General features: G+C 40.9%; 2 protein-coding genes across 3 annotated transcripts in view; one reads left to right on the top strand and one right to left on the bottom strand.

Annotated features, from left to right (window-relative positions):
* The window catches only part of LOC118327304 (PRELI domain-containing protein 1, mitochondrial-like), an 11,091-nt gene extending 266 nt beyond the window's left edge, over positions 1-10,825 (top strand). The window contains exons 1-6 of one of the 2 annotated variants that reach the window (XM_035660608.1): positions 243-1,218; positions 1,325-1,531; positions 2,276-2,501; positions 4,465-4,578; positions 5,152-5,230; positions 9,500-10,825. In XM_035660608.1, the coding sequence (XP_035516501.1) occupies positions 1,440-1,531; positions 2,276-2,501; positions 4,465-4,578; positions 5,152-5,230; positions 9,500-9,621 (633 nt within the window). In that variant the 5' untranslated portion in view covers positions 243-1,218; positions 1,325-1,439 and the 3' untranslated portion in view covers positions 9,622-10,825. Of the gene's footprint in view, positions 1-242; positions 1,219-1,324; positions 1,532-2,275; positions 2,502-4,464; positions 4,579-5,151; positions 5,231-9,499 lie in introns of those variants that run through there. The other variant, XM_035660609.1, reaches the window with a different exon arrangement.
* A 2,549-nt stretch (positions 10,826-13,374) lies between these two features.
* mxd4 (MAX dimerization protein 4) overlaps positions 13,375-26,150 on the bottom strand; it is a 23,489-nt gene continuing 10,713 nt past the window's right edge. The window contains exons 4-6 of the mRNA XM_035660595.1: positions 19,569-19,683; positions 17,475-17,637; positions 13,375-16,189 (exon numbers count right to left, since the gene is read on the bottom strand). Of these exons, the coding sequence (XP_035516488.1) occupies positions 16,026-16,189; positions 17,475-17,637; positions 19,569-19,683 (442 nt within the window). The 3' untranslated portion in view covers positions 13,375-16,025. The remainder of the gene's footprint in view (positions 16,190-17,474; positions 17,638-19,568; positions 19,684-26,150) is intronic.

Below are 26,150 nucleotides of genomic sequence, written 5' to 3'. Positions count from 1 at the left end.
ACCGAGGTTGAGTTGTTGGAACTGTAAGACAGCTGTCAAATCCTCCACACGGTCACTCACTCCAACTCCCGCTCATAGATGTCAAAGCGTTTGATCAGCTGAGTGACTACAGTGAGTTTTCAGGAGACATTTGGTTAGCAGTGATAACCTCAGCTGCAGCTACCTCACAGAGCCACGAGTCAAGGTGACAGCTCCAGATTACGTAAGGAACAGTAATAATCAGATCATTCACGTCGAGCCGGTGGAAGAAGAAACTTTTATAGACGTGTTTAGGATTATTTGAGGGGCTAACGACGTGGATATTTCGATTATTTTACTTTTACGTTATAACACATTTCATCTGAGATAAAAGAAGATAGACTTTATGGATCCCACACTGGGGGATTCACTCGTTACAGCAGATAAGAAAACAGAAATACACATTAAACAACAAAATAAAACATCAAAATCAGTATTAGAGTTGTATGTACACTATATTCAGCTTTTATACAGATTGATTGAGTGGTCGATATAGAATATTCCACAGGTTACAGCAGGAGGTAGTGTAATGGTATAAAATAAATAATTGCAAACAAATATCTAATTCTAATTAGGAAAACTCATAAAACACATTAGTCATTCTTCAGCAAACTCACTTTATTTAAAGCTCTACTATGTACATACACAAAACTGAATTAGAATCAAATTTACTGGCCAAGTATGAAATACAAATAATTTAAATAAATAATAAAACATTTTTTTATTCCTGTGTTACGCCGAAATCTGTACCACCACCGTAACCATCTCACTCCTCATGCCTAAACCTAACAACACTGCGGATCACAGGATCTGATAGAGCACAGGTTTCCAATAGCTCTTGCATATAGAACGAATATAATGTAATAAGTTAATCTAATATGGAGAGTCGGTTTTATGCATCTATCGATGGATATGCAGCCGGAGGCCGTGATATGGATAGAATCTGTTACAACATTTGCTGAAAGTCAGTTGAGCTATTTTTCTATGAATAAAATAAACAGACAGATATTGCTGTATCTGGCTACCCATGCAAATAAAATACATTTCAATTGAAGGTACATAATCGCATTGAAGCAAAACTCATATAAAAATCCAAAATGAAGCAGTCCAGTTCATTGATTTGCAACACAGTAGCCTGATGTACCAAAAGATACTGAGAAGAAGCTACCGCTGTTTGACATGATCTATATTCACATTCATGTACGTAATTAATTTTTGTAATTTTAAAGTTTTTTTTTGTTTGTTTTTTTTGCTTCTTACTGATGGTTGATAGATTTGGTAAAGCCCTTTCTCTTCCCCCTTTAAGGACTGTGCCAAACTTTGGATGGAGTCAGCACCCAAGCATTCATTATCTTGTGTAGTCACAGCGAGGGACCTCAGGGTTCGGGATTCAGGTCATACTGTACATCAGCGAAAGAAGAATGGTCAAGTATTTCTGTAATAGCGCCGACATCAGGAGTACGTGGGACCATGTTGTCTCTGCTTTTTGGCAGAGGTATCCTAATCCATTCAGGTATTGTAATATTTATATGCTCATTATTTTATCCTAGATACAGACTTGTTAATATGGTGTGGGTCAACAGTCAACACAGCCTTCAAGATCTTTCGTTTTCTGCTTGAAATCAGAAGAAGAACCTGCAACTTGCTCAACTTTGTCTGGATATGAGTGAGCAGAAAAAGAGGCAAACCAAAACTACCCTGTGAATCTTTGTTTTTAGTCACTGCTTTTGATGTAATATTTCAAGCTACAGTCATTTGCAACAAACCTAATTTATTAATATGGAAATGGTTTACATTGTCAGATTGTGGAGACATTCTTGATGTTGAGCGCTGTAACCTACAACTAAAAAGAGCCCTCAGTCATGATTAAGATGGGGAACTGAAAAAACACATCAGAGAAATAAAACTACATTTAGCATATTCGTTGATGTGTTGTCAATCTGTATTACTTTTGTTATGACTTTACCTAAAACATTTTGTATAATATTATATATTTCTTTATTTTAAAAGTTCACAGTGTGGTTTTTTTTTTTTCACTTTCAATTGACTGTTGGAAAGTGGACCACCGTTTTAAACAGAACTGAAATTAATCACAAACTGATGTGAAAGTTAAATGATAGGATCACACTTTCCAAGTCTGTGAATGCACATACGGACATGTGAGTGTTGTTTTAAGACTGCGTTTGCTCACTGTTACCATTCCTAATCATTCCCTAATGCCTTGATTTAATAATTAAGGATTTTTGTTATGGATTAGCACCCATGTTCTCACAGAGGACGTTGTCTACCGGGAGGTGACTGCCGACCACCGGCTCCTCACCAGACGCCTCCTGATGAAGACCAATCGGCTGCCTCGCTGGGCGGAGCGGCTCTTCCCCTCCGGCATGTCACGCTCCGTGTACATCATCGAAGACTCCATCGTGGACCCTGTCAACAGGAGCCTGACCACCTACACCTGGAACCTCAACCACACAACTCTCATGGTGAGCTGTCTGTGGTTTGTGTTTAATGCAATATTTCCCTTTCTTTATTATGAACTTTTGCAGCCGATTTCCGTTTTAGATGATTGTGTGGCAATGTGAAAGGGGCCACACAAAGAATCTGCTCAGCTTTATGGAAGTAAATATTGAGTGTCCGCTCATTGTGTAGCTGTTTGGCTGCAACAGGCAACTGATTTCTAATTTAAGAAGCACTGAGAATCCACTGTACGCTAAATGCTCAGCACCAAACAGCGGACACACAGTTAGCAAGGAGCAGGTGAACGTAAAGGAGCATTAGATACTAACAACCCAGCTAAAACAAAGTAATTATTGGACTTGCATTCATCAGGTGGTCAGAAAATCCGACTCCAAATGAATGATAATTTGGTCTGCATCTGCCAGATACGTTCTTTTTTTGTCAAATCAACTTAAAAGGTGATTATATGTCACAACTTGTTTCTGCTGCCCCCAAGTGGTCTCAACAATCAGTTATTGCAGGTTTAAAGAGTAAAATGTGCAGTGGTTAAAGTTATCATCTTGCTTCAGTGATATAGTAGAGTACTGTGGTCTGATATGACTGTTAGCTTTGGTTCACACTCCCGACCTGAGCAGCACATGACAGACACGGCGCTGAACAGCTGCTTAAGGCACACGCATTGTGTTTACACCGACAGCGTGTCAGCTGCATGGCTCCTGTGGAGCTGCCGCTGCCAGCCCTATCTTTCTATACTGAGTTTTGATAAATACAATACAATAAAAGTCTTAACATATGAATGGATTTTGTCCACAGAAACGCCAGAGAGCCTGAGTTTGAGTTTAAATAATACATTTATATTTTTTTCCATGTCTGTGACATATTCTATAGATATAGACATTGAAACTGTAGTGAAAGATGTATATGTTGCTGCTACAATGTCAGTATGATTATAAACAGACCCTTTTCACTGTCTATTTTTTCTTATGGGAAAAAAAGGCAGCCACAATTTCCACAATTCAAAATCAATTCACAAATAAAAAAATACCAATTATTATTATAATTATTAGTGTAGCAGTTTCTCTTTGTATTGATATTGTATAATGTTTTGGCAGAGTAGAAAAGACTGAACTCTGTGCCGTGACTGCTCAGTGCAGTCACATGCAGCTGCTAACCTCAGGAAGGAAGAGGAAATATTAATTCAACCAGCCTGATCTTCAAAGGAGGCGAGTGTTTGAGTGCAGTTCAGATGTAATAATCTCCCAGGGAAGAAGGACCTTGACATGACTTGTGCATTATGCAGCTCTTATTTCTGTACAGCTCACGCTAATGCAGGATGGATTTATGCTACCCATATTTTTAATCTACTGTAATACGAAACGTGACCAGTAGTCGAGCTAACTAACTGTTCGTGATCAAAGAAGTCGTCTGAGCCGAGCATTAACAAATATAGCCAAGACGTGTCTGGGAGTAAACAGTGTTTTCTATTTGAAAGAGTTATGATAACGTTTGAAACATTAAACTGGCAGTCCCCTGACTTATCCAAATTAGGGCTGAACTATATGGTAAAAAAAATAATCATGATGATGTGAGATTTGTTGGGGTCTGTACCATCTCTATAGCACCACAGTACTAAATTATAATGCAGCTTTGTCATTTTAAATTTAGCAAAAAAGTGCAGCTTCTGTGATTTTAATATAGCACTTTTGTGTTAATACTTGGATTAATTCAGATCAAATGAAATTGAAATTCCTGAATATTCCCACCGGTAATTGACAGTACTAATTGGTTTGATATATTCTGAGTTAAAATATACTGTTACATGTATTAAAGCTGAATTTAAAGAAGCTTTTAAGGAAATTCTGTCCACACTCCCAAAGTGTTGAAGAGCATGCAAGCATATATACGTCGATACTGCACATTACTTCTGTTCCCGAACTGTGTGACGCATTCGAAGGTTACCATGCTGTCATTTTTCTCTCTCTCTGTTAGTCGGTTGAAGAGCGTTGTGTTTTCCGAGACTCAGCGGAGCAGCCAGCCACCACCCAGTTGAGGCGGGAAGTGTGGATATCCTCAAGTGTTTACGGCTTCTCCAGACCTATTCAAGTACTTACACCCTCTTTGTGCAGTAACTACCCATGTTACATTATGTGAATGGTACAATAGAAAAGAGTGCTTTTTTCTCTTTGTGTTTTCTTTGAAAAGTCTTATTTACATTACATAAGTCACATATGAATTCATGAGCATAAAGGTGTAATAGTATTTAGATAGTAGTAGTGTTTATTTATATTCACCTTCTTTTATCTGCACTAGAGTGTAAAAAATATACATGCTGCACACATTATGCTTCAGTTAAAGTAAATGAATTTGTTTTTATTCTAGGGGGGAACGTACAGAATCCTATTTTCAAGGCCTTAGTTTGATTTGTGGGTCATAGCAAGAGCAGCAAAGGCGTCAGAGCCTGTGTGCAAATGCCAAAATAAAGAAGTTGAAGATATGAGGGGAGAAGTGAGAACAGTGCCAAAAATATGTCAACCTAAAATTGTTATTATTAGATGTGGAAGATGCCAGTCTTGCTTTAATATCCCCAGAGAGCAGGGGAGAGAGGACTGTTAACTAAGTGTTGTTTTTCAGACGTCTCCCCCATGTAAAGCCATTTCCTGTTCTGTGTTTTCCCAGGAGTTTGGATTGGCCCGTTTTAAGAGCAACCAGGTGAAGGCCATGAAAGGGCTGGAATACGCACTGTCCAACATACAGGGTACGTACACTTCACCAGCAGAAACGAGAGAAAGAGAAAGAGAAAAGGGAAACAAAACAGCTTATTTTTAACTGTTGCCATTTCTGGAAAAGGGAGAACTATGAGTACGACTTTCTCCCCTCAAAACATTGGACTCTGATACATTGTACACTATTTATTTGACTTATTTATGGTTTACTTAATACATTTTCTACACTTTGGGTACATTTACCCTCCCAAGATCCTGAAGTGGCAAAAAATGTTTCCTTTTTCTATTTGTGCAAAATCGACATGTCGAATGTTACAGAATAGTTTGAAGCAGTTTACTCTGTAATTGGATTGCATTGCCTACATGTTTGTCTTGGAAACAGGTTCAATTAAGAAGCCTAAAGGTCCTTGTTGTTTCATAGAAATGCCATGTGACTGCAGAAGGATATGAAACCATGACAACTACAGTGACAAACATCTTGGTTTTCCGAATTTAGGCTCGGACCAAAACAATTTCTGTAGTCAGCATTGCATAAACAAAATACTGTCGAGCAGGCCATCTGAAAGGCACTTTAAAAAAGCCTACCCCCTGAAAGACAAATAGGGCAAATAACCTGATAACATAAACATGACAAAACGTCAGGCTAATTAAAGGTGCTGTCTGTAAAACATAGGTCTTCAGTAACAAATAATGGCAGCCGTAGAAAACTACAACTTCTGCAAATGTGTGTCCTTCATTACAACTAGGGCTGCAAATAATGATTATTTGATTAATCTGTTGAGTATTTCTAGATTTAATTATTATTATATATTGCTTGTTTGGCAACTACACCGCTAGATGCCACTAAATCCTACACCCTGGTCATTTCAAATTTGAAATGTCATTTTGAATCACCAGAGGTGAATTTAAATCGTCACAGGAAGCTAAAGGAAAAAGGGTAGGGCCTTGTTTGGCAACCGGCCCTGATCAGTGAGGTTTGTGGTGTGCTACAAACTGTGTGTTGTGCTGATGCAGCGTACTGTTGTCTGAAAGGCCATTCTCCCACTGTTGTGATTCCGTCCCATTGCCCCTTTGTTGATGGCACTGCAGGGATTGGCATCAGGCTGAGCGTTGTGGTAAGTATGTTAGCAGCGGGGCATCCATCTGCCATCCCAGGCCTTGCCCAGGGTTGTCACATGATGCCATATCTGAGCCCAGCGCAGTAGACTGTGTAGCTTAAGGAGTGACTGTCCCCCTTGTGCTTTGTGTATGCTGATACACACCGCGTTTGTCTTGAAAAGCCAGACTGCAGAAACTCTGAGTAAAAGTGACTGAAAAGTGCATTTAGTGTTGCTATAGAAGTACATAGTGTAGTTTAGTTGACAGTAATTGAGATAAAAACTGAACCCTTGCCATGAGTCATTAGTAACAGCAGTGTTTTTATTTTCCCCAAATGCAACAATGAATATTGTCTTGTCATAAATGATGTCTAAAGTCCAGCTAACAAAAGGGTCTTCGAGTTCTACCCACTGCAGTAAGGAAAATCCCTTGTGATTGATATTGTGCTGTTTTTTTGTTGTTTTTGTACAGTCTAGTTGAATTCTAGCTTTAAATAACCTCTGCATTTATAGGTATTTTAATATTAATGTTTTTTTTAATGCAACTACCAATATGCTACATAAACATCAGAATAAAGTAAAACATTCAGGATGAACTGTTTTACTGTGGTTTTAATACTAGGTTATTATGGCTTAGAGATAAAAAGAAAAAGTCTCACATTACATTTACACTGAGCAAATCAAATGTTATACAGCTCAGGGAAACTTTTGTGAACAGTGTGAATTACTGCATTTTGCCATCGTATGGCAGTATAGTCAATGTCAAGTGATGTAGAACAGAGAGGACCTCCTGTGCTGTTGTGTCAGTAACTTAAATTTGGTTGTTTTGCTGTCGATTACAGTATATTTTGAACTGTCCAATTAAAAATAATCTTCTCTGATAATCGGACAGGATGGTGGAGAGTGTGAGGGACCGTGGAGGCTGGAGAGAGCTGTGTCGTGTAGGGTGGAGTTCTGTCAGGTGATCTAGATGTTGACCTGAAGTTTTTATGGATTAGATTAGATTAGCTCTCAGACACAATGCTCGTCTCAAAAGGTCCACATATAGTGTTTTTTACATTTAGTTCAGCGTCTTTCTTCTGATCTGAAAGGCCCACCGAGTACATGCTGATGCAAATCAATTAAATAAGTTCACTTCAGTTTTCAGAGAATCTGCGCCTAAAATGTGACTTGGCAATATAGACATAATCATAGTCACACTAATTATGTTATTGCCATATGAATCAACAGACAGTACTTATTTAAATATTGAAAAAAGAAGGAAAACCATGGTAATCTCTTTGGTTAAAAGGTTTGGGGTTTGTATTTTTAATAATAACAAAATGTTTGAGAGGAAGTGCTGAGAAATTTTTACCTTATACAGGGAACTTTGACTCCCAATATGGGAATTTTGTTACAATAAGACAATCTAGAGAGAGGAATTTATAATATTGAATGATTGCCCTCATCCCTCATTCTAGCCTGTAAATCTATAGTCGATTAAATACTAGCCTTTGTGCTGAACCTAATACATTTACAGTATATTTAACCTTCTTTTACAAAGCCTTATGCAAAAGAAACTAGTGTCATTTTTTTTTATATTTAGAGAGTATAATGAACTTCAACAATGTGTATTTTTTTATGCCAATATCCACTCCCAAAATCATACATTCAAGTTATAATTGCACATGTGAATTATCACGATTTATATAAGCTTGATATAATCTTCTTTATAGCACTACATGAGCCAACGAGGCATGAGACCAATTGTATTTTTACACACTGTAATCACCTGATTTCCTTCAAAGGAAAATAAGCACCTAAAACACCCTTAACACTGTGACTTTACTGCTGTTGGTATCGAATTAACCCGCCAGACACAGGCTATGGGAATGCTGAGATTTTTCTGATATTGTGAAAGTACCTGAGGGTGGATTTGATTAGATGGAGATTTTTTTTAAAGGTGCTTTCATACAAGCCGTGAATTTGCCTTTCACTTTTCTGGCAAGAGTCAGCGGGGGCACTGCGCCAGACAAAAAAAAAAAATAATAATCCCACTCAACTGTAGTGAGGAAAAAGAAACATGTTAAAACCAGTTTGACAGACTCAATAAAATCTGCTGCTAGTACTACACCTCTGAGACAATTATGTTTTAGTAAGGGCTGACGTAACCTCCCACTAAAACACGCATGGTGACTAAAATATAGATAATGATATTGAAATTCTATTTTTTAATGTTGCTTATGGAATTAAAGCACATTTTCACATTCTTTGTTGTTTAAAAGATTATAAAATGGAGAAATCAACAGCAGCTAACACAATTTGCTTTTGCACGTCTGCTTTGTTTTTGGCCTCTATAAATTCCCCAGATACACCTCCCTCCAGTTATTGTCAGTCTCCAAACGCCGAGAGGTTCCTCCCTCTGCCACCGTGTAGCCACCCTCTCGGGAAAAACACTTACCAAATATCTGCTGCTTTGTCTGAGAGCACCTAAATGTCAAGGAAACCACTCGTCTCTGTTCTCTTTCCGTCTCTCGCAGTTTAGGGAACGAGCTCTGTTGTATTGTGATTCTGGTTGTTGTTCTCACGTGAGGTACTAAGTTTGAGGGTTCACAGCGAGGTCAGACTCAAATAGACTCTGAATCCAGTGTGAGGCAGTTTGTTACAGCTTACAAATATGGGTGTGCTCTTTTCAAGACTTTTTTAGAGGACGTTCTATAATGTTTGAAGTTTTGTCAGCTTTCCATTTTGCATGGCATTATATAAAGCCTCTTTCAGACATGAACCTCTTTACGTAAATGTGATGGTAACTTGGCATGTTGGTCTCATGTCTGCATAAGCTCCTGAGTTCATTTTACATAAAAGTCATGACAGAAATCTTACTGGGTTGGACCTGGAAACATTTCCGTCACATTTTGAACCAAAACACAAATGCCCTGCAGCAGCACGAGGTAGAATACACAGACTTTCAGTTTAATCACTTTAACACTATGAATGAGCCGATTTTTACGTTATTTTACAATCTTTGTTCATATCATTATAGTTTTCAGCTCACCGCTGTTTTCTAGCAGTAATACGCTTCCTCTCACGCAACAGTTGCCAAATATCCCTTGTCACGTCGTGCTTGAGGAAACCATCGATGTTGCGTATTCCTTGTCCGTTGTTATCCTCATTCTGTCCTGTCTGTCTCTCTCTCTCTCACCTCGACACTCTCTGGGCTCACAGGAGAGACGCCCCAGCGGCTGCTCAGGGACACAGTGAAGGACGCATCAGAGAAGGCCAAGGAGGCAGCCAAGAGCCTCGCCACAGCTGCTACTGTCCCACAGAAACCGCAGCAGTACGTCTGACAGGACAGTATGTGAGGAACTGTACAGGTGACATGAACTCAACGCACTGCCTTTTTGATCATCGTGACTAGACCGAGGTTTTTCTTGGATCTCACTGTTTATTCTCTTAACACAGCAAACTGTTCTCTCTCTCTTTTCTCTCAGCTTTCGTTAAATCTCAGGTCCTGAGTCTGTGTATGAAACATATTGCCTTTGTGGAAACTTTCAGATTGTGACCAGCAGCACTCTTTTAATGCTGCAACTATGTCAGAATTAAATGCATATTTTCATGTTTTTGCCATATATTTAATGTATCTATTTTAATATACAGTAATAAGCTTATTTTCATGCAGAGTGATAAAAATCCGCTTGTACAAGGATGGCACTTTCACTTACATTGATCAGCAAGTGATATATTATTCTGCTTTAGGTATTTGGTCCAGCCTAAAGTTCACATTAGACCACTCTTAATGCTGTGACAGTGTACTTTTAATTTCACTAAAAGAAGGATTATGAATTTAATGTGTATTTAAACAGGGAACCTTGGTGTAAGTTCCTTATTTAACCTTTTCTGGTTGTCCGACTGTACTAAACTTCACACTTTCAGCACACAGTATGTGCTACTAACAATCTACTCTGTAATATTGTGCACATAAATAATAGAATGAAGTATAAATGCTACTGGTTAGTCACTGCCAGCACCGCCTGTTCTGAAGAGTTGATGATAATCACAGGATACCAAAGTGACTTGTATCAAAAAAAGTCAGAATGAGTAAAGTTTTCACAGCTCTGTGCTCTGTAATGTGATTAGCCTTTAACAGTATGACTGAGGTGCGTTAGTGAAAATGTTTTAGATCATTTCAATCTGCGTGTTGATACGAAGCTGAAGTAGTGATGAAGGTGATACTGTAAACATTTCAGTGATTGCATTCCCTTTTAGATGGAATTGTCTGGATTTTTCTGCTGCAAGACTTGAATTACAGTTCACAAATAATTTATATGATGTATTTTGAAGAATTATTTAGCATTAAGCATTTGTAAAATAGATTTATTTTAAGAAGATAGTAGTGAGATGTTCAAAAAAAATATGTAAAAACAGAATCTATTGGACTTTTAAAGTAAGAGTTTCAACCAACCCTGCAAGTTAAAGTCCAGTGTTTGTTGTCTTGTGTTTTTGTTTGTTTTGTTGTCAAATGTAAGCTTTAATAAAATGTGATAAGTTATTGATTTTATTTTGTGCCTCTTTGTTTATTTCACCCGTTAACCTTTCCTCGCTGTGGCAGTGGCAAAAAATGAACTCTGACCTTTTAAAATACGGTTAATATTCCAAACTGCAGATCGCAGTTTCACAGCTGCACAAACCAAACAGGAAGCCGTGTAACATCTGAACACCTTCATCTGCATATTCCTGCTGCTTTGTTCAGTTCAAGGTTGTCACAGTGCGCTGCCCCCCCCCCAACAATAAGCAGTGTGTGAATCCATACAGTGTTTCGTAAATCATTGAACAGGCAATAATGAGGCTGCGGCAACTTTATGTATAAAACATTTTAATTATATTACAATGAGAGAATACACAATACCTTCAAGTGTTTGCTAAAAATTTAGCCAGCACCAGGTACTCATGTACACACACTCGCACGCAAAACAAAACAAAAAAAAAGGAACTTATATAACATCTTCTGAATGCATATTACACATCTGCTAAAAAGAAACATATTCACAGGTCTCTGGCACAGAACTCTCCCTACTCTGCACAGCACGTCAGCCCAAACAAAGTCCCCACCATCCTCCTCTTCCTCCTCCTCAACTAAATCCCAGCCAGCTCGCTCTCCCCTGCAGCCTATAGGTTCCTGTGGTTACAAAAGATGAACCATAAATGCCGGTAGAGCAATTCGACTGTAGAGCGTCACCTGATACATAAAGATGCAAAAAAACTAAGGAGAAAAGACATAAAGGCTGGGGTCTGGGAAAGCGGGATGCTGACCTAAAGCCTACAAGTAGTTAAAGCTATTCATCTGGAATTACATAAAGGAACTCTGACTAATCATTCAGCACGGAAGGTTTAAAAGTGACTATTTATTTGGCAGGAATAATATTTAATGGAAGTCCTCGTGTTGATTTTCTAAGCACCTTTGCTCAGCAGGTTTAGACATAGGATGGTGTCATCTGTGTATCTGATTTCATCTGTGACTGACCCTGCTCTCTGTGCAGACTGTCCTTGGTTCCACGCTTCCACCCTCATTTCATCTCACCGCCCACTTTCTTTTTCTGTCTCGGCCTGCCGACTTCCCCAAACACCACACTGTGCTATTGTGCTTAGAAAACCAAAACACGCTAAAGTAAAATCTCTGTGCAACAGGGACATGAAAGCAAATATCAAACCTTGTCTGTACTTGCTCTGAAGTCAACAATTTCTAAACTGAGCCCGTCTCTCTGATGACTGTTAAATAACCCTTTGATCTTTACAGGAGTTCAGCGAAGAGCCCCTTCAGCTTCTTGAAATAAATGTTAACCTCTCTGCAGTGGAGAAGGAAGCAGTAACATCTTCTGCTGCTTCTCCAAAGGGGTTCAAAATAAGAGCAACTGTGACTGATTTAACTGTCTTCATTAAATGGTACAATCGCTGCTCTTTTTTTTTTTTAAGAAAATAACTTTTTCCAAGGCACATCATTAAAAGAATTACACTATCCATCCAGCATTCAAACAAAATGTTACCACGTCCGGTCCACTGCTCAGAAACCACTCGCTCTGAGTGTGCTATGTATATTTTTCAATGACGCCACTGAAAAATTATAATCTCATATCTGGCCCTCATCCCTTTCACTCTGTCACGTTTCTATTGGGAGGTTCTGTGCAAGAGAATAACTTTATGCCATTAATATGGTGTACTGAGTTGTTCATTTGACCAACAAACTGAAAAAGGACATTTTTTTGCTACTAACAGTCATGTACAAATCCTTGTTGACATGAATGTAAACTCTCAATGACAAAAAGAATAAAAACAGCTTTTCCAAAAAGGTTTTTTTTTTGTTTTAATCTCTAGTTAATTCTTTTTTGCCCTCCTGCAGTGTATGGAGAGAGTGCAGATAGGAGGTAAAATTCATCAAAACAAAAATATAGTTGGTCACCAAATAAAATGCACCACAGAGTCAAAAGCAAAACCAACTGCTTGTCTAAAAAAAACAAAACAAACCCTGCCCGCCCACCCTCCCTCAGAAAGCACAAGATGGTAATATTGCTGCTCTCCCTCCCACGGTAACCTATTTCTGGGATGGAACAGGAGCGCGGAGGATAACACTTGAAGCTGCCATCGATTGGATTATGTCTTTTATCGGCTCCTCTCCCAGTGACTCCCCACTGAACAAACACATAGTCAACAAACAATAATAGTAAAATGACAACAAAAAAAAAAAAACACGCTCAGTCCAGAAGTTTTTGAACGCCCGGTTGGTGACCATTTCGGGGCCGACTGGAAGCTGCCATGGGGATTACCAGTGTGTGTTTCGTTTTTTTCTTGTGACAGAGAGCGGCCACTGGCGACGAGCGGGCGTCAAGAGGGTGGGGAGTGCCTGGACAGCGGTGTACAAAACAACAGCGGCTTCTCAGTAGAGACCAAAGGGGCTTTTTTTTTTTTTTTTTATGTATTTAAAATGAGGTCTTCTCTTCAAGTGCCCCTTTTGCTCGTGGAAGTGTTTTGGCATGCTATGGGTTGAAATCAAAGCTTTCACCCCGCCGAGGACTAGAAGAAGAGGGATGAGATTAAGAGGAGGGGTGGGTGACTGAGTAGGCCAGAGGCTGGTGGTGGGAAGAAGAGGAGGAGGAGGAGGAGGATGAAGGCTCACCAAGGCACAGAATGACAGCAGGAGAGTCACCCAAGGGAGAGGGGCCAGTGTATCAGCTCCCCTGCCCCCAATCTCCCTTCAACAAGCCTGGCCTCATGTCTGTCTGTCTCTCATATTTATATATTTATATATATATATATATATATGTATAGATAGATATACATACTCTTTTTTGTCTTTTTATTACAAGAGAACATTTAGGAAAATATAATACAAAATTTTATACAAGAAATATAGACTACACTGGCTAATATCACTTTTAGTGACAAGTAGCTTCTTTTTAATGCAAGTTTTTTTGTTTACTTTTGAGTGTTTTTGTAGTTTTTTATGTTTTTTTGGTCAGACCTGCCATGGTGGACTGGCCCTAATTTTTGCAAGTGTTGGACGCCAAGCTTTAAAGACTGCCAAAGACTGAGGCCTAATGATAATTAAATGGTCAGAGAGCGACAGAAGCGCCTCCTCCGTCAAAGAAGAAATTTAATCTATGCTGGTCTTCAGAATAAGCAACAGATAGCAGAGAGGAAATAAGATTATTATTCTTGTTATAGAAAATGAAAAGTTCAACTGAAAGTGATTAGTTAGCTAAGTTAGCTAAATGAACACCTCTACAGACAACAAATCATTAGAGCTGGCCCTTTTTTTTCTTTCAATTTTTTTCTCCACATTTACAGCTTTGACTTGTTAACCAGGACACACACACAAAAAAACACCCAGACACACATGAACACTGCTTGAATAAGTAACAGAGCTGTAGAGAAATGCGAATTCTTGGTAAACGGCGTTGCGGGCCCAGAGAAGGATCCATTAGTGAAAAAAGAAAAAGGAGAACTGCCCCTTTTTCTGCAGGTCCGGTCTCTGTAAGCACCCGCTTGCCATCTACAGGGTAAAAAGGTAAAAGGAAAAAAGTCTCCCGTGACACCTCATGGTCCACCAGAATCATTTAAACACTCAGAGGAAGCACCCGCCTCTTGTATTTATTGCTACATCAATTCGCTACTGAGGAAATACAAGATTCAAATCAATCTTTAAGGAATAGAGTTTTAGTTCTGAGGCAACTCCTTTTTTCTATTTGACATAGTAGTCCATCCACACCATAGGGTGGTATAGTGTAGTGGTCAGTAGTGTGGAGTAGTGGTTAGGCAACCCAACCAAAGGGAGACATGAGGGTTTGTAACTGTACATATATACATTCTTTCTTCTCTGCTACAGCTCTGTAACCTTTTCAGTTTGTCTTAGGCCAAAAATCGGCCACATTTTGGTAACAAAGATACACAGAATTAGCTGTTGGAAGTCCTATTGTGGGTCGCGCAGTTGCAGAAGCACTGCTGCAAATCGACACGGTCCTAAAAATTGGAAAGATTTAACGAATAGTTTTTTACATTTTGGGAAGTTTGGGAAGTAGATGAGAAGAACGACACGAGCTACAGGCAGCAGTCGGTTAGCTTAGCTTAGCTTAGCGTAATGACTGGAAACGAGGGGGAAAAGTCCAAAAAGTCCAAAAGTTAAATAAATCTGCATACCGGCACCTCAGAAGCCCAGTACATTAACAAAGTTAAATCTAGCTTGTTTAATCCATATAAAGTTGTTGTTTTATGGGGGTTTATGTCATTTTGTCTACAGCTTAAACAAACAAGATATAAAATGTGAATTAGTGAGCTTTCTGGGTCCCGGTGAGCATATTTCTGAACTTCGGACGAAGTCAGGCTAACTCATTCCCTTTTCTATATAGCCTCTTTTTGTATTAATCTACCCTAAGCTAACCGGCTACTAGCTCTAGCTTCAGTGATATGTAAGTGGTGTCAATCGTCTCATCTCTCTGCATGAAAGTGAATAAATATAATTCCCATAATGTCAAACTATTCCTTTAATCTTTAACGCTTTTTTCAACAGTCAAACGTTTCAAAGGAGCGTGCAGGACATCTGCAAAAGCTACTCCTGTAAATCTTACCGTGTAAAGGAAAGATACTTCATGATGTAAGTAACTGTTTGTTTGTTTGTTTGTGTTATATACTGCAGAATGAACAGAAGTGCTTCACCTTTTGCACCACAAACTTAGTGCAAAGCCTCGTCCGTCTTATTGCCTCATAGAGATTACATGAAGCTTATATTTTGTTTTTGACCTCTCTTAAACTCCTTCGCTTGGTCTTTCTCTCTTGCACACAAACGCACACACACACACACACACACACAAACACACACTTTACAAAATCCTGATTAACAAATCAAAGCTCTTCACCGCATCACAGAAGTCCCCACTGAAAACCACAAATTCTGCTCTGCTCTCTCTGAGCCTGCGGCAACACTAGGCAGGGGTTGTGAGGGCAGTGGGAGGGCAGGGGGGGAGGGTTCAGGCAGGATACAGTAGGGTGAGGTAGGGTCAGTGGTCAGGGGGGTCAGGAAGGCTTGAGTGGCATTTCAGCCCCATGTGATTCCTGGAGAGCCAGGGCCAGGAAAAGAAGGATCATGGTCAGGGTGTACCGCCGTTGTGGACTGGTCTAATGTAGGTAGTGGGCGGCGTTGGCGACTGCAAAATGGTCAGTGGAGGGGGGGAGCTGGCTGCGAGATGGATGGCCGCGTGGTGTCTTAACAGTGGTGTGGCTGCAGTCTGTGGGAATGTGTGGCTGTGTAGCTGGTGTCACTGGAGCTGCTCTGGAGGCTGTAGTGGTCCTCCTCCTCCTCGCCGTCACTGATGCTGTCCACGCTGTCTGCCTCCACGGGGGTGAACTCCATACCCTCGATGTCCACCTCTGCACGCGAAAAAGAAAAAATACGGCAGGTTATTTTCGGTGCTGCTCAAAAAACAGAACAAGAGAGGGGGAAACTGTTTATTTCCACCCAAATGTGGACATATTTATTAGGCTGCCTGCTGCGCCTGTGGATTAAACCCGGATTTAGGCAACCATTAACTCTGGGCAAACAGGCAGATCTTTGTGCTCCCACAGCTAATCCCCATCCATTGATAAACAACTGCATGTGTGTTTACCTCATCCAGGATTAGCAAACATACTGTAACAGTCCGAGCAAAGCATTTTTCAGGGGACTATGTGACACTGGCGAGCAACACGTAGCACTTTTAAACTCGGGTGAACCTGATCATAGGACGATGTTGTCCGACCACATCAAAAGCGTTTGTATCTGTTCTGAACGGCCACACTCAAAGGCGGCGGCTGCCACCTCAGAGAAGATAAATCATTTAAATATGCAGATACCGGCGCACATTTCCAAGCACTCTCTGCTAGAAAGCAGTCGTAGTGTGGAAAGCTGCTGTAGATGTGTCATTGTCAGATAGTCGGTTTTATGAAAGTTACAGAAATGTTCAAACTAATTCCAACGACTATTCGACGACTGGCGCCTTGAGTCTCGTGAGATTGCCTGGGGGTAATGGCATTCAAATAGAACCTGCAGTGGTGGACAAGAGGTCATGGCCCTGACCTGAGAGAATACACATTACTGTTTGCATTTATAACATTTCGACACACGAAACGTGACTACCTGCACGAGCGCACGGTAGACCACATGACATGAAGTCTCCCACCATCAGTAGCTAAAGAGCAGAGCTAGATTTAACCTCTGACCCCGGGGGCATCGCCTGCAAACAAGGCAGGGGCTAATCATCGAGTGGCTTTTCACCCGGACAGCGTGAGTTGTCAGTGGACGGCGAGAGAAATGTAAACAGCCAAACAGCTCAGACTGGCTTTACACTGCACATGAAAGCCTCAAGTGCTGAGCTATTTGCAAACGTATATAGCTTCAGGGTATAAAGGCGTACGTGTCAACCTCAGCCTCAGCCATACCTTGGTCGTTATAGATTTGCATCAAATGTGGAGGTACATTTGATTTACATGTCATAGTTAACATAAAGCCCTTACCACGACAACGCCCAAGACTGTCCGCACAATACAGAGCAGAGCTGCACATTGTGTGACTTCTACATGTACATTGCCAGTTAAAGCATTTTAGAATATGGCACACACATCTAAATCCAGTCTAGAAACTCACGCACAGCTGGTTTACTTTTTAAAGCCGGCATACCTTGCTCGGAGTCGGTGGAGATGGTGGAGCCCATGCTGTCAGTGCGGATGCGCTCTACGGATCCGGACACAGAAAGCTGCTCCAGGCGGCGTTTGAGGTAGCGGTGCTCTCTCTGCAGCTGCTCCTTCACGTTTAAAGCCTTCCTGTCCTGCTCCTCCAGCTTCTGCAGAGACACACGGAAATGGCCAGAAATCAATGACAATGTTCATACCTGTCTTTTAACAGTATGCCTGCATACTATTTTTTTGTTTGTTTTACCATAAAGATAATATACATTCCCCCCCCAAAAAGGTCACTGCGGGAAATTTCCTTCTGCTCTATTTTTTTTTTCCCGTTCATAATAGGTTGTGCTTAGAGGAACCCAAAACGTATCGACCTTTTGGCTGCTGTGTAGTAAAAGCACACAATAATACAGTGTATAAATGACTATTCCCAGCATTTGACTTTCATTTTTAAAAGAGAGACAAGTCATTGCTGCCCACTACATACTATGCATGTTCGTTAATAAGAGAAAAAAGTACATGTTTATACACCCAAATGAGGCTAACAACAGAAAAGATAAATGTGCAACCCATTTCTTCTTAGTTCTATTTAACTCTATTAAATAAGCTCTTTGTTAAGTATTCATATGCAGTAAAAGATAACAAAGAGTATAGATTTACAATAGAAGATGTTCTTCTAATTGTGATTACCATATTATTTTTAGAATTACTGTTGATGTTGGATACAGTGGATCTTTGCTCGAATGCTAGATGCTGTTACTGATGTTATCACACATACATGTGAAAGCAAAACCAGTTTTGTTTTCTATCATCTCCTGCCAGTCAGACCTCTGCCAAAGATACAAAAGGAGAGTATTTAACAACAACAAATTTCAACATGTATTAAGGAAGTGGCCCGAGTGACTGCATGAAGTTTGTAGGTTAGAAAGTAAAAAATAAACATCAACTCTTATAAAAGGTTTGACTCAATGTGGGATTAGATTTTTGCACTTATTTGCATATGAAAGTTTTCGGTGGTGAATCAAAGCGAAGTCACGAACACATGTGGCCCCTTGTGATACGAGAAGACACAACACATTGACGAGAATTAGCGGAATTCATCTGAGCAGAGAGGACGATAAACAGGAAATGAAGGGTTAAAACTCGCTACGTCTGGATTTTCCACCGACCACACTGTTGCTGCTTGTAAACAGCGAGACCAGTACAGCGTGTCCTAAACTGTACTTACAGTTACAGTGCATCGTCTACATGGCAACCATAAGAATCAAAGGATATGATTAAGCTCTTCAGTCATTGCTCTTGCTGCACGCTTTAAAAAAGTATTTAAGTAAAAAGTATCTTAGATATCTCTAAGTGTGTGTGAGCTGCAACAGTTAATGGACCATGGGAGGAGTTACACAAACCTAACATCCAATTATGTACTTTCACATATCTACAGATCAGCCACCAAAGATCTGTATATTCCATGTTGTTGACTCATTTGTTAGTGTTTTTTTTTTTCTTTTCCTTTTCAGTCTTGGGAGCAATTTTGTCTGGCAGGCCCTGAACCGCTCTGATTGAAAGATTAGGAAACAATATAACACTTAAAGAGAAAACCAAACAGCTAAAAGAGGTAGAGCACGAGTTTAAGCTCAAGTGAAAGACGAACTGGACTTTTTGTGGAGACTTGTTCTAGTTTTACTCTACACTAGAGCTACAACAAATATTTTGTCTCTGATTTTTTTTTTTGATTGTTTGTGTAGGTCTGAAAAAAAATGCCATTTATAATTTGAAAGAGCCCACAGTAACCTCTTCTAATTGCTGGTTTTGTCTTACCAAAGATATAAAATTTTACAGTGATATAAGACACAAAAGAGCAACAAGTACTAAAATCTGACATGGTGGAGCCAGCGAATGTTTTGCATTTTTGCTCGATAAATTGCTCGGTAATCAAAATTTCTGTCATTTATCGGTCGGACAACTAACAAATTATAGCTCTGAAAGGCTAACTTATCAAGAGTCACGAAAACCACAAAAACAATCAGACATGTTGTGAACACGACTAGAGCATTTTATTTTTTCATTCAGCTGTGGGGTTTGTTTTTTTTAGTACCTTGATGTGCATCTTGGCCCTTTTCAGCAAGCTCAGTGTGGTGTGCCTCGTGCTGTCTGGACCTAAAGGCACCAGCTTCTTCAACTGCTCCAAGTACAGCCGTAGTTTGGCACGTCTGCAAACATACAAGCACAGGGTGAGTCAGCAGACATCCACCACCAGAAAGGCGAGGAGGCACCTACACAAACAGACTGACGAGAGCTTGATCCACACGTCCCTGAAGGGCGGAAACAAATACTGTTCCTCGAATAACCAGTGAGAAAGGCAGCTGAGTAATACATGATCTGTGTTGATGCAGGTTGTGACTTTGGGCTCGAGACGTTGCATATTCAAAGGGTTGAGAAGGTGTGAGTGTCCCCAGTTACACATGTTCAAAGCTTACAGAGGCTCCAACAAACCACTTTCAAAACCTTGCGAGAAATCACATCCTCGTCGGGAAATAGTTCATTTAAGGCTATTTACCAATGTTGTGTAACTCCTACCAACCTAAATTTAATGAATCGTATTATATCGAGCATCCAATAAATATACAGTTGGACTCCTATGTAATTAAACTGAAAATAGCTAAACCGATCAATTACATCTAATTAGATATTCAACCAACCAATCTCCCCAAAGTCCAGTCCAGTAGAAAGGAAAGGTCATGTACTGATACAGTAACACTCTTTCAGAGGAATTTTGACTGATACTAATTAAGGTTTAGTTCCATTCAGGTCAAACAAAGTCAGAGTGCCACTATTGCACACGTTGGCTCACTGGAAAGGCTCTTAATACACTTAATGGAACGGAACCTTAATTAGTATCACCACAACAACTGTGTTTACCCTATAATTTTATGTCAACATTTCTCCTCTGAAAAAGCTAGAGTTCATGTAAGTGCCTCAGCAGTTACATCTTTGCTCAACAATAAAAGCTGTTTTTTTCACTGTCCACCCACATGTGACACACATTCAAAGAGCCAATCAGGGCTGTGGTTTGGAGACTTTCCTATTTTGTTTTTTTTGTCTGCCTGTGGTGCATTACCATTGTCCATGTCAGCCATTTATTTCACCAGATGGAAACCTCGCTATACCCTAAAACTGAGGGAGAGACCTTAAACCACCAGATGCAATAATCATTATTGACCAAAAGTTTCTCATTTGTTCTCTACTCAAAACACAAACCGTGGCCCCCCGGGAAAAAGCCTGCATCCCTGCCAAAGCCCGACAGGGCAACAACCCTGGATCCACGAGTAAACAGCTCACTGGATGCAGCATTTGGATGTTAATTCAGCGATAGTCACAAGAAGTTAATCTCTCTGTGGACACTGACTGACTTTGCATGGATATTGTACATTATTTCAAAGAACTGCTTTTACTCACATATTTTTTATCAGCAGATTACCTCCCCTGACTGTCCTTGGTCCATTCAAATTTGTTCATAAAGGCCTTTCAATCGGCCATTAGTCAAGCTTGTCCATGAACCGTTTCTTTGTTCTGAGTTAGCCTTCCCCCTTTTCTCCCGTTCCTTTGGCTAACTCTGTCTGAACGGTAAACAAACTTCAACAATGCAAGGTCTCTACCGGCCATCGCCGCAACCACAATAAACCTAATCAGAGAAATGAAGCTCTCTCGGGTTGGCTGCAGAGCCGAGCACATAGGACTGCACAGCTAGTACATACACTTCACACATGCACACATACACAACCTTTTCCCTGTTTTTTTTTTTCTTTTTCTTTTTCAGGAAGGGCGTAGCCTGTGTTTTTCACATTAAGTAAGACCCTCTCACTAGCCCCGTCTGTTTCACTTAGAGGTCAGTCAGAGACGGCCTGTGGGCAACAAGAGAGTCTCAGTGACTAAACATAATAATCCGAAGTTCTAAAAGATAATTGCATCTTTAATTTCCTGGGATTTGATTGTAGTTATAAAAATGCACCAGATTGTTTCAAGTATATATAAAAAGAATTAGCAAAAGTGCCCTTTAAACCATCTCTACCTCTGTACAGGTGCATACAGGCGCTCCCAAAAGTAGGGCGTGCGAAAGTGCTCTGGTTCTTTTATTTCTTCCTCTCCCAAGGGGCAATTCCAACTCCCCCGCATCAGCTGAACCCCTCCACCCCTCTGCTCCACCCTGCCAACACCAACACACCCTCATCCCACTGGAAAACAAGTGTCTTCTGAGGGCAGGGGCGGGGGCCCACCTCCAACCTGCCCCAGTTGAGCCACATGAAGCACTTGGACTGCGGCCAGGGGAAGCAGGGCAGGAAGGAGCTGGGGGTCTGCAGCAGAGGGGGGAGAGGAGTGTTTTTTTGGAAGGGAGAGGGGTCCGAGCTTGTGGATGACTTTCTCTTGGGTTGAAAAAAGGCCTCTTTGAGTGCAGTGTGCTCAGCTGCACTAGGCAGCGCTCCATACACATCATCCAAAGGGTAACTTGAGCCAATGGGCAACCGTCTTGCACCCTGTTCTCCCCCCTCTCTCCCTCTCTTGTAATGAAAAACAAAAACAAGGCGTTCCCCAAATACTTTGCCTGGCTACCTACCCCCCACCAAGAAAACCTTTTTACTGACTTATTCATCACAGGCCCCACCTGTATGCTCACCACATATTTTACCTGGCATGCAGAGGATAGAAATGTGCACAGATGCGCTTTGACCATTGCTTTTACCACATGAAAATAAAAATGACTGTTTGGTATTCAAGCCTTCTGAAATACCACTTCTTTTCATTACACCCTGAATCAGAAGCAGACACCCTGCCACTCAACAACCATGGTGACCTGGAGTTTTTCTGGAGTCGCACTAAATGAAAACCTTTCTGGAACAATGACAATACAACTGTAAAGGATAATATGGAATATGCCATTCCTAACAAATGTTCAGTAACGTATCTTGGAAACACATTATACAAGGAAAGAAACTTTGCTTATAGCCACCAAAAATGTTGGTATAAACTTAAAGTAATATGCATAGAAATAATATTGAAAATCATTATGGAAGTGCAATTTACAAATTGTTCAAACAGTGAAGACACATGGCTGTTTTGAACTATTTTGAACTTTTTTAAAGCTGTTTTGTGTGTAGTAATACTACTGATTTGTCCTATTTTATCTTGTTTTTACTTCCGTCACATTACCAGTTTCAAATGAAAACTCAAACACAAAGTATTAAAAGTGGCACATTTCTCTCCTTACATCCAATGCAGCGTTTAAATTATCATCAAACTAGCTCTTTCTTTAATTGTTGAGGACGATCCACTTTAACAATTCTGTCACTTCAGAAGAAAAGCTTCACGTTTCTGATGCATATCAATAAGACAGGGCCTAGTTAAATCTGGCAGCGTGTCCCTGACAGCTCCCTCCAAGCAGCACATGTTACCCTGCCGAGAGACACGCTCGCTATTTTTCTTCAGGAGCGCACCGCCAGTCTGGAGTGGCGGTTAGGACCCTCTCTCACTCACGTTTGTTATTCCTTAACCAAGCCCTGGTCACGCAATGTTTATCAGATTGCTTGAAACAGCCATACAAAGTGGGATGAACGCGACTGTTGTGTCCATAAAGGAGAGCAGACAGTTCGCACCACCAGGCCCACATGGTTCTGAATCACATCAAATTTTCCAATTTGTCTGGGTTGTAAATAGTACTGTCTTTTGATATTCCAGTCATGAACAGTGTCACTATTGGTGTTGTGTCACATAAGGTTTTGTAGTTAAGTAGAAGTTAATACTCATAGGATGAGTTTTTAAAAAGTGTTACTGAGAGCAGATTTCTCAAAAATAGTTTTAAAAAAAAAACCTGTGCACTATTATGGCGTGGCATCAGCATTTTAACTGCTTTTTTTGCATTTCGTGACTATGCTAAAAATGAAAATTGCTAAAGCTGCAAAAACAAAACAGCCTGTCATTTCTCTGCAGTTTAATAGTAAATCTGCAATTTGATTTGCTCCGAAGTCATGTCTGCGGGGAGATGACCACCTGACCGTTCTCACGTGCAGAGTACCACGGGATGATTTGTGTCTGATCTCTGGCCTTTCCTCCCCCTCCTCTTCCTTCTCCATCAGTGCCAAAACAAAGCAAAAGCAGAGGAGAGGAGAAAAAAAAAAGGAACTTTTGCTCAGAAAGCTGCACGCTGCTGAAACTGGAACAAGCTATTTAAACTGCTGACTTACGCTTCAAGGTTACTGGGTACGGGCCTCTCTCACAGATGTGCTCACACTTCAGGCCTTGGAAGGAGAACAACCGTGAAATATCTCGTTTCGCTGCACAAGTCAAAGGCAACAGCATGCATTAGTCTAATGGATGCACAATAAGAGGATAGTTGTGTATGCTGCAAGAAAAGCGGTGACTAGTTTTCACTGTGTCCACACACACATAATGGTTCACACACACTGTCCTGGTGCCAGCAGTGTCCCAGGACCGTCCAGGGCTCTGGGATTGGAGATCTATCGGTACACAAAGAGCTGCAGGGCCTGAGAAGGCAAGCCAGTGCAAACAACGTGCCTTCACCCTTCACTCACTGCACTGTTTAATGAGCTCGCTGCAGTCCAGCGCATTCCTCAACCCATACGCACAGGACCGAGTGGCTTGTCTGGCAAGGAGCCAAAGCCGCTAAACTAAGGTCAAAGGTCATCAGAATCACCACGGCAATGTTTCCTCTCGCTGCCAGAGCTGACTCGGTTTGTCCCCCCCGTTGGGTTTGAAGAAAAGAGAATGCTATACCAGGCCTCTGGTGCTGTTTTGACTTGAGCCCACGAGACATCAGCACGAAGGATTCACTGCTCAGCTTTAAACAGGTACAGTAACGCAATCGTTTAATCTCAAATGCAATGCAATTTGTCATTCAATGTCTCCAAAATACAGAGGATCTAAACTGTGTTTTCAAGGGCTTAAAGGATGATTCCAGTCCATTACAACTTGGATCTTATTTTTATACTTTCTTATCAGGTATAATAACATTGCAATCACCAGGTTCCTGAGATCTGGAAGCATGACCACATTGCTAAAAAGAAGTCTGACATACTGTATTTTCCTCTATAAACGGTTTTATCTCCAAATAAAGTTCTTTAGTTGAACCAGGAAGTCGGTTTGGGTGATAATTTAACCATTTGCCTTTTGTTTTCGCTACCTCATGTCATGTCAATGTCTGGCTCGTTGTGTTTCTTACCCTATCGGACTTCTTTTTAACGACATTTGAAACAATGGCCAAAACTATAAAAAAAGTTCTTCTTAGTTTCTTCTTATCCCTTACAAAAATCCCCATATTGATTCTTCCACCCTGTACTGACAATCATACAGTAACACTTTCATATGTTAAATATATTTTATAGCAGAACTCTTTCCTTAAAGCCTTGTATACGAAGCAAAAACTTTTTCCATCTGGCCCCTTGTTTACAGCGCAGCTCTGTTACGTGAGGTAAAAAGTGGGGGCTGCGTTGCGTGAGTGTGGATCACCATGTTGAGGTGGTGGAATTTGGGGTTGCCAGTGAAGTGGCTCCACATCTGGCTGACAGGTTCCTGGGGAGTATGAAACAGATGGAGGGATTCTTAAGGTGGTGAGGGACCCTACCCAGGGGCCAACCGACAAACACAACACACACACACACACACACTGGGCCTTTCAGCAGCCCTTCATCAGTCTCCCTGTCACCCTCTTGCCCTGCCATGCATGTTTACATTTAACAGATCTGATGTGCCGTCTCTGAGAAAAAACGTGAGGGTAGAACAATGAGATGGCACCCAAAGAAGCTCGTGTGAAAGTGACAGAGTGGTTTGCCATGCTGCCCACGCCAGCGAGACCAGAGACACACAGGGAGGCACGGGGAGACACGAGAGGCTTTTATCACGCTGATATGAAATGTCAGTGGTCTGGGTTGAGCTGTATTTGTTTTCTGTAATTGAGGACACCACACCCACCCACTGTGTGCAGTGACAACTGCGAGGCGAGACAGACAAATACAAGGCCCCCATAAACGAACTCTCCTGACGGCAGGAACATGGAGCTCATTCTCACATGACTGCGACTGTCTCACGCAAGCAGCAAACACCCACAACAGCAGTGCACACAGAGGGAGTGGCCTAGTTACTTCACTACTCGTAGAATTACACTGAAGAATGAGCTCTGCATGCTTTACTCGTGATTAAAACAACAGGAAACTGCAGAATTAGGCAGTTTGTTGTTCACTCGTTGTAGTAGTATTTCCGCAAAGCAAACTGGAAATTCCACTGGGCGTGCTAGGGAATGCCTAGTAATTAGATTCATTTGATTTTTTTTCATGTAGTGAAACAATCCCCTGTGCGAGAGTGGATCATAACAAAATCTCTTCCTCAGCACAGTCAGTTTACCCTGGTGTTAACCGAAAAACAGATGTCAAACAGAATTTAAAGAGGAAAGCGTGTGAGCAAATAGAGAGGGGGGGTCGGACTAAAGATCTCCCCGTGTATCTCTGAATCATTTCAACACACTGTCAAATGACAGACCTGGACATTAATTGCCTTCCGCTGCGTGCATTGAAAAGTACATCTGCAAATGTTGGACGGACTAGCAGAGACAAGTTCAGCGAGCTCAATAAACACATTCCCCTGACACAGGGGGTGGGGGTGGGTGTGTGTG

This window comes from Morone saxatilis, unplaced genomic scaffold (assembly GCF_004916995.1).
Source record: "Morone saxatilis isolate NCDOM2014 unplaced genomic scaffold, NCSU_SB_2.0 Contig17, whole genome shotgun sequence".
Classification (NCBI taxonomy): Eukaryota; Metazoa; Chordata; class Actinopteri; family Moronidae; genus Morone; species Morone saxatilis.
Note: the sequence above shows the minus strand (reverse complement) of the source record. Positions and strands in the feature narration are given on the sequence as shown.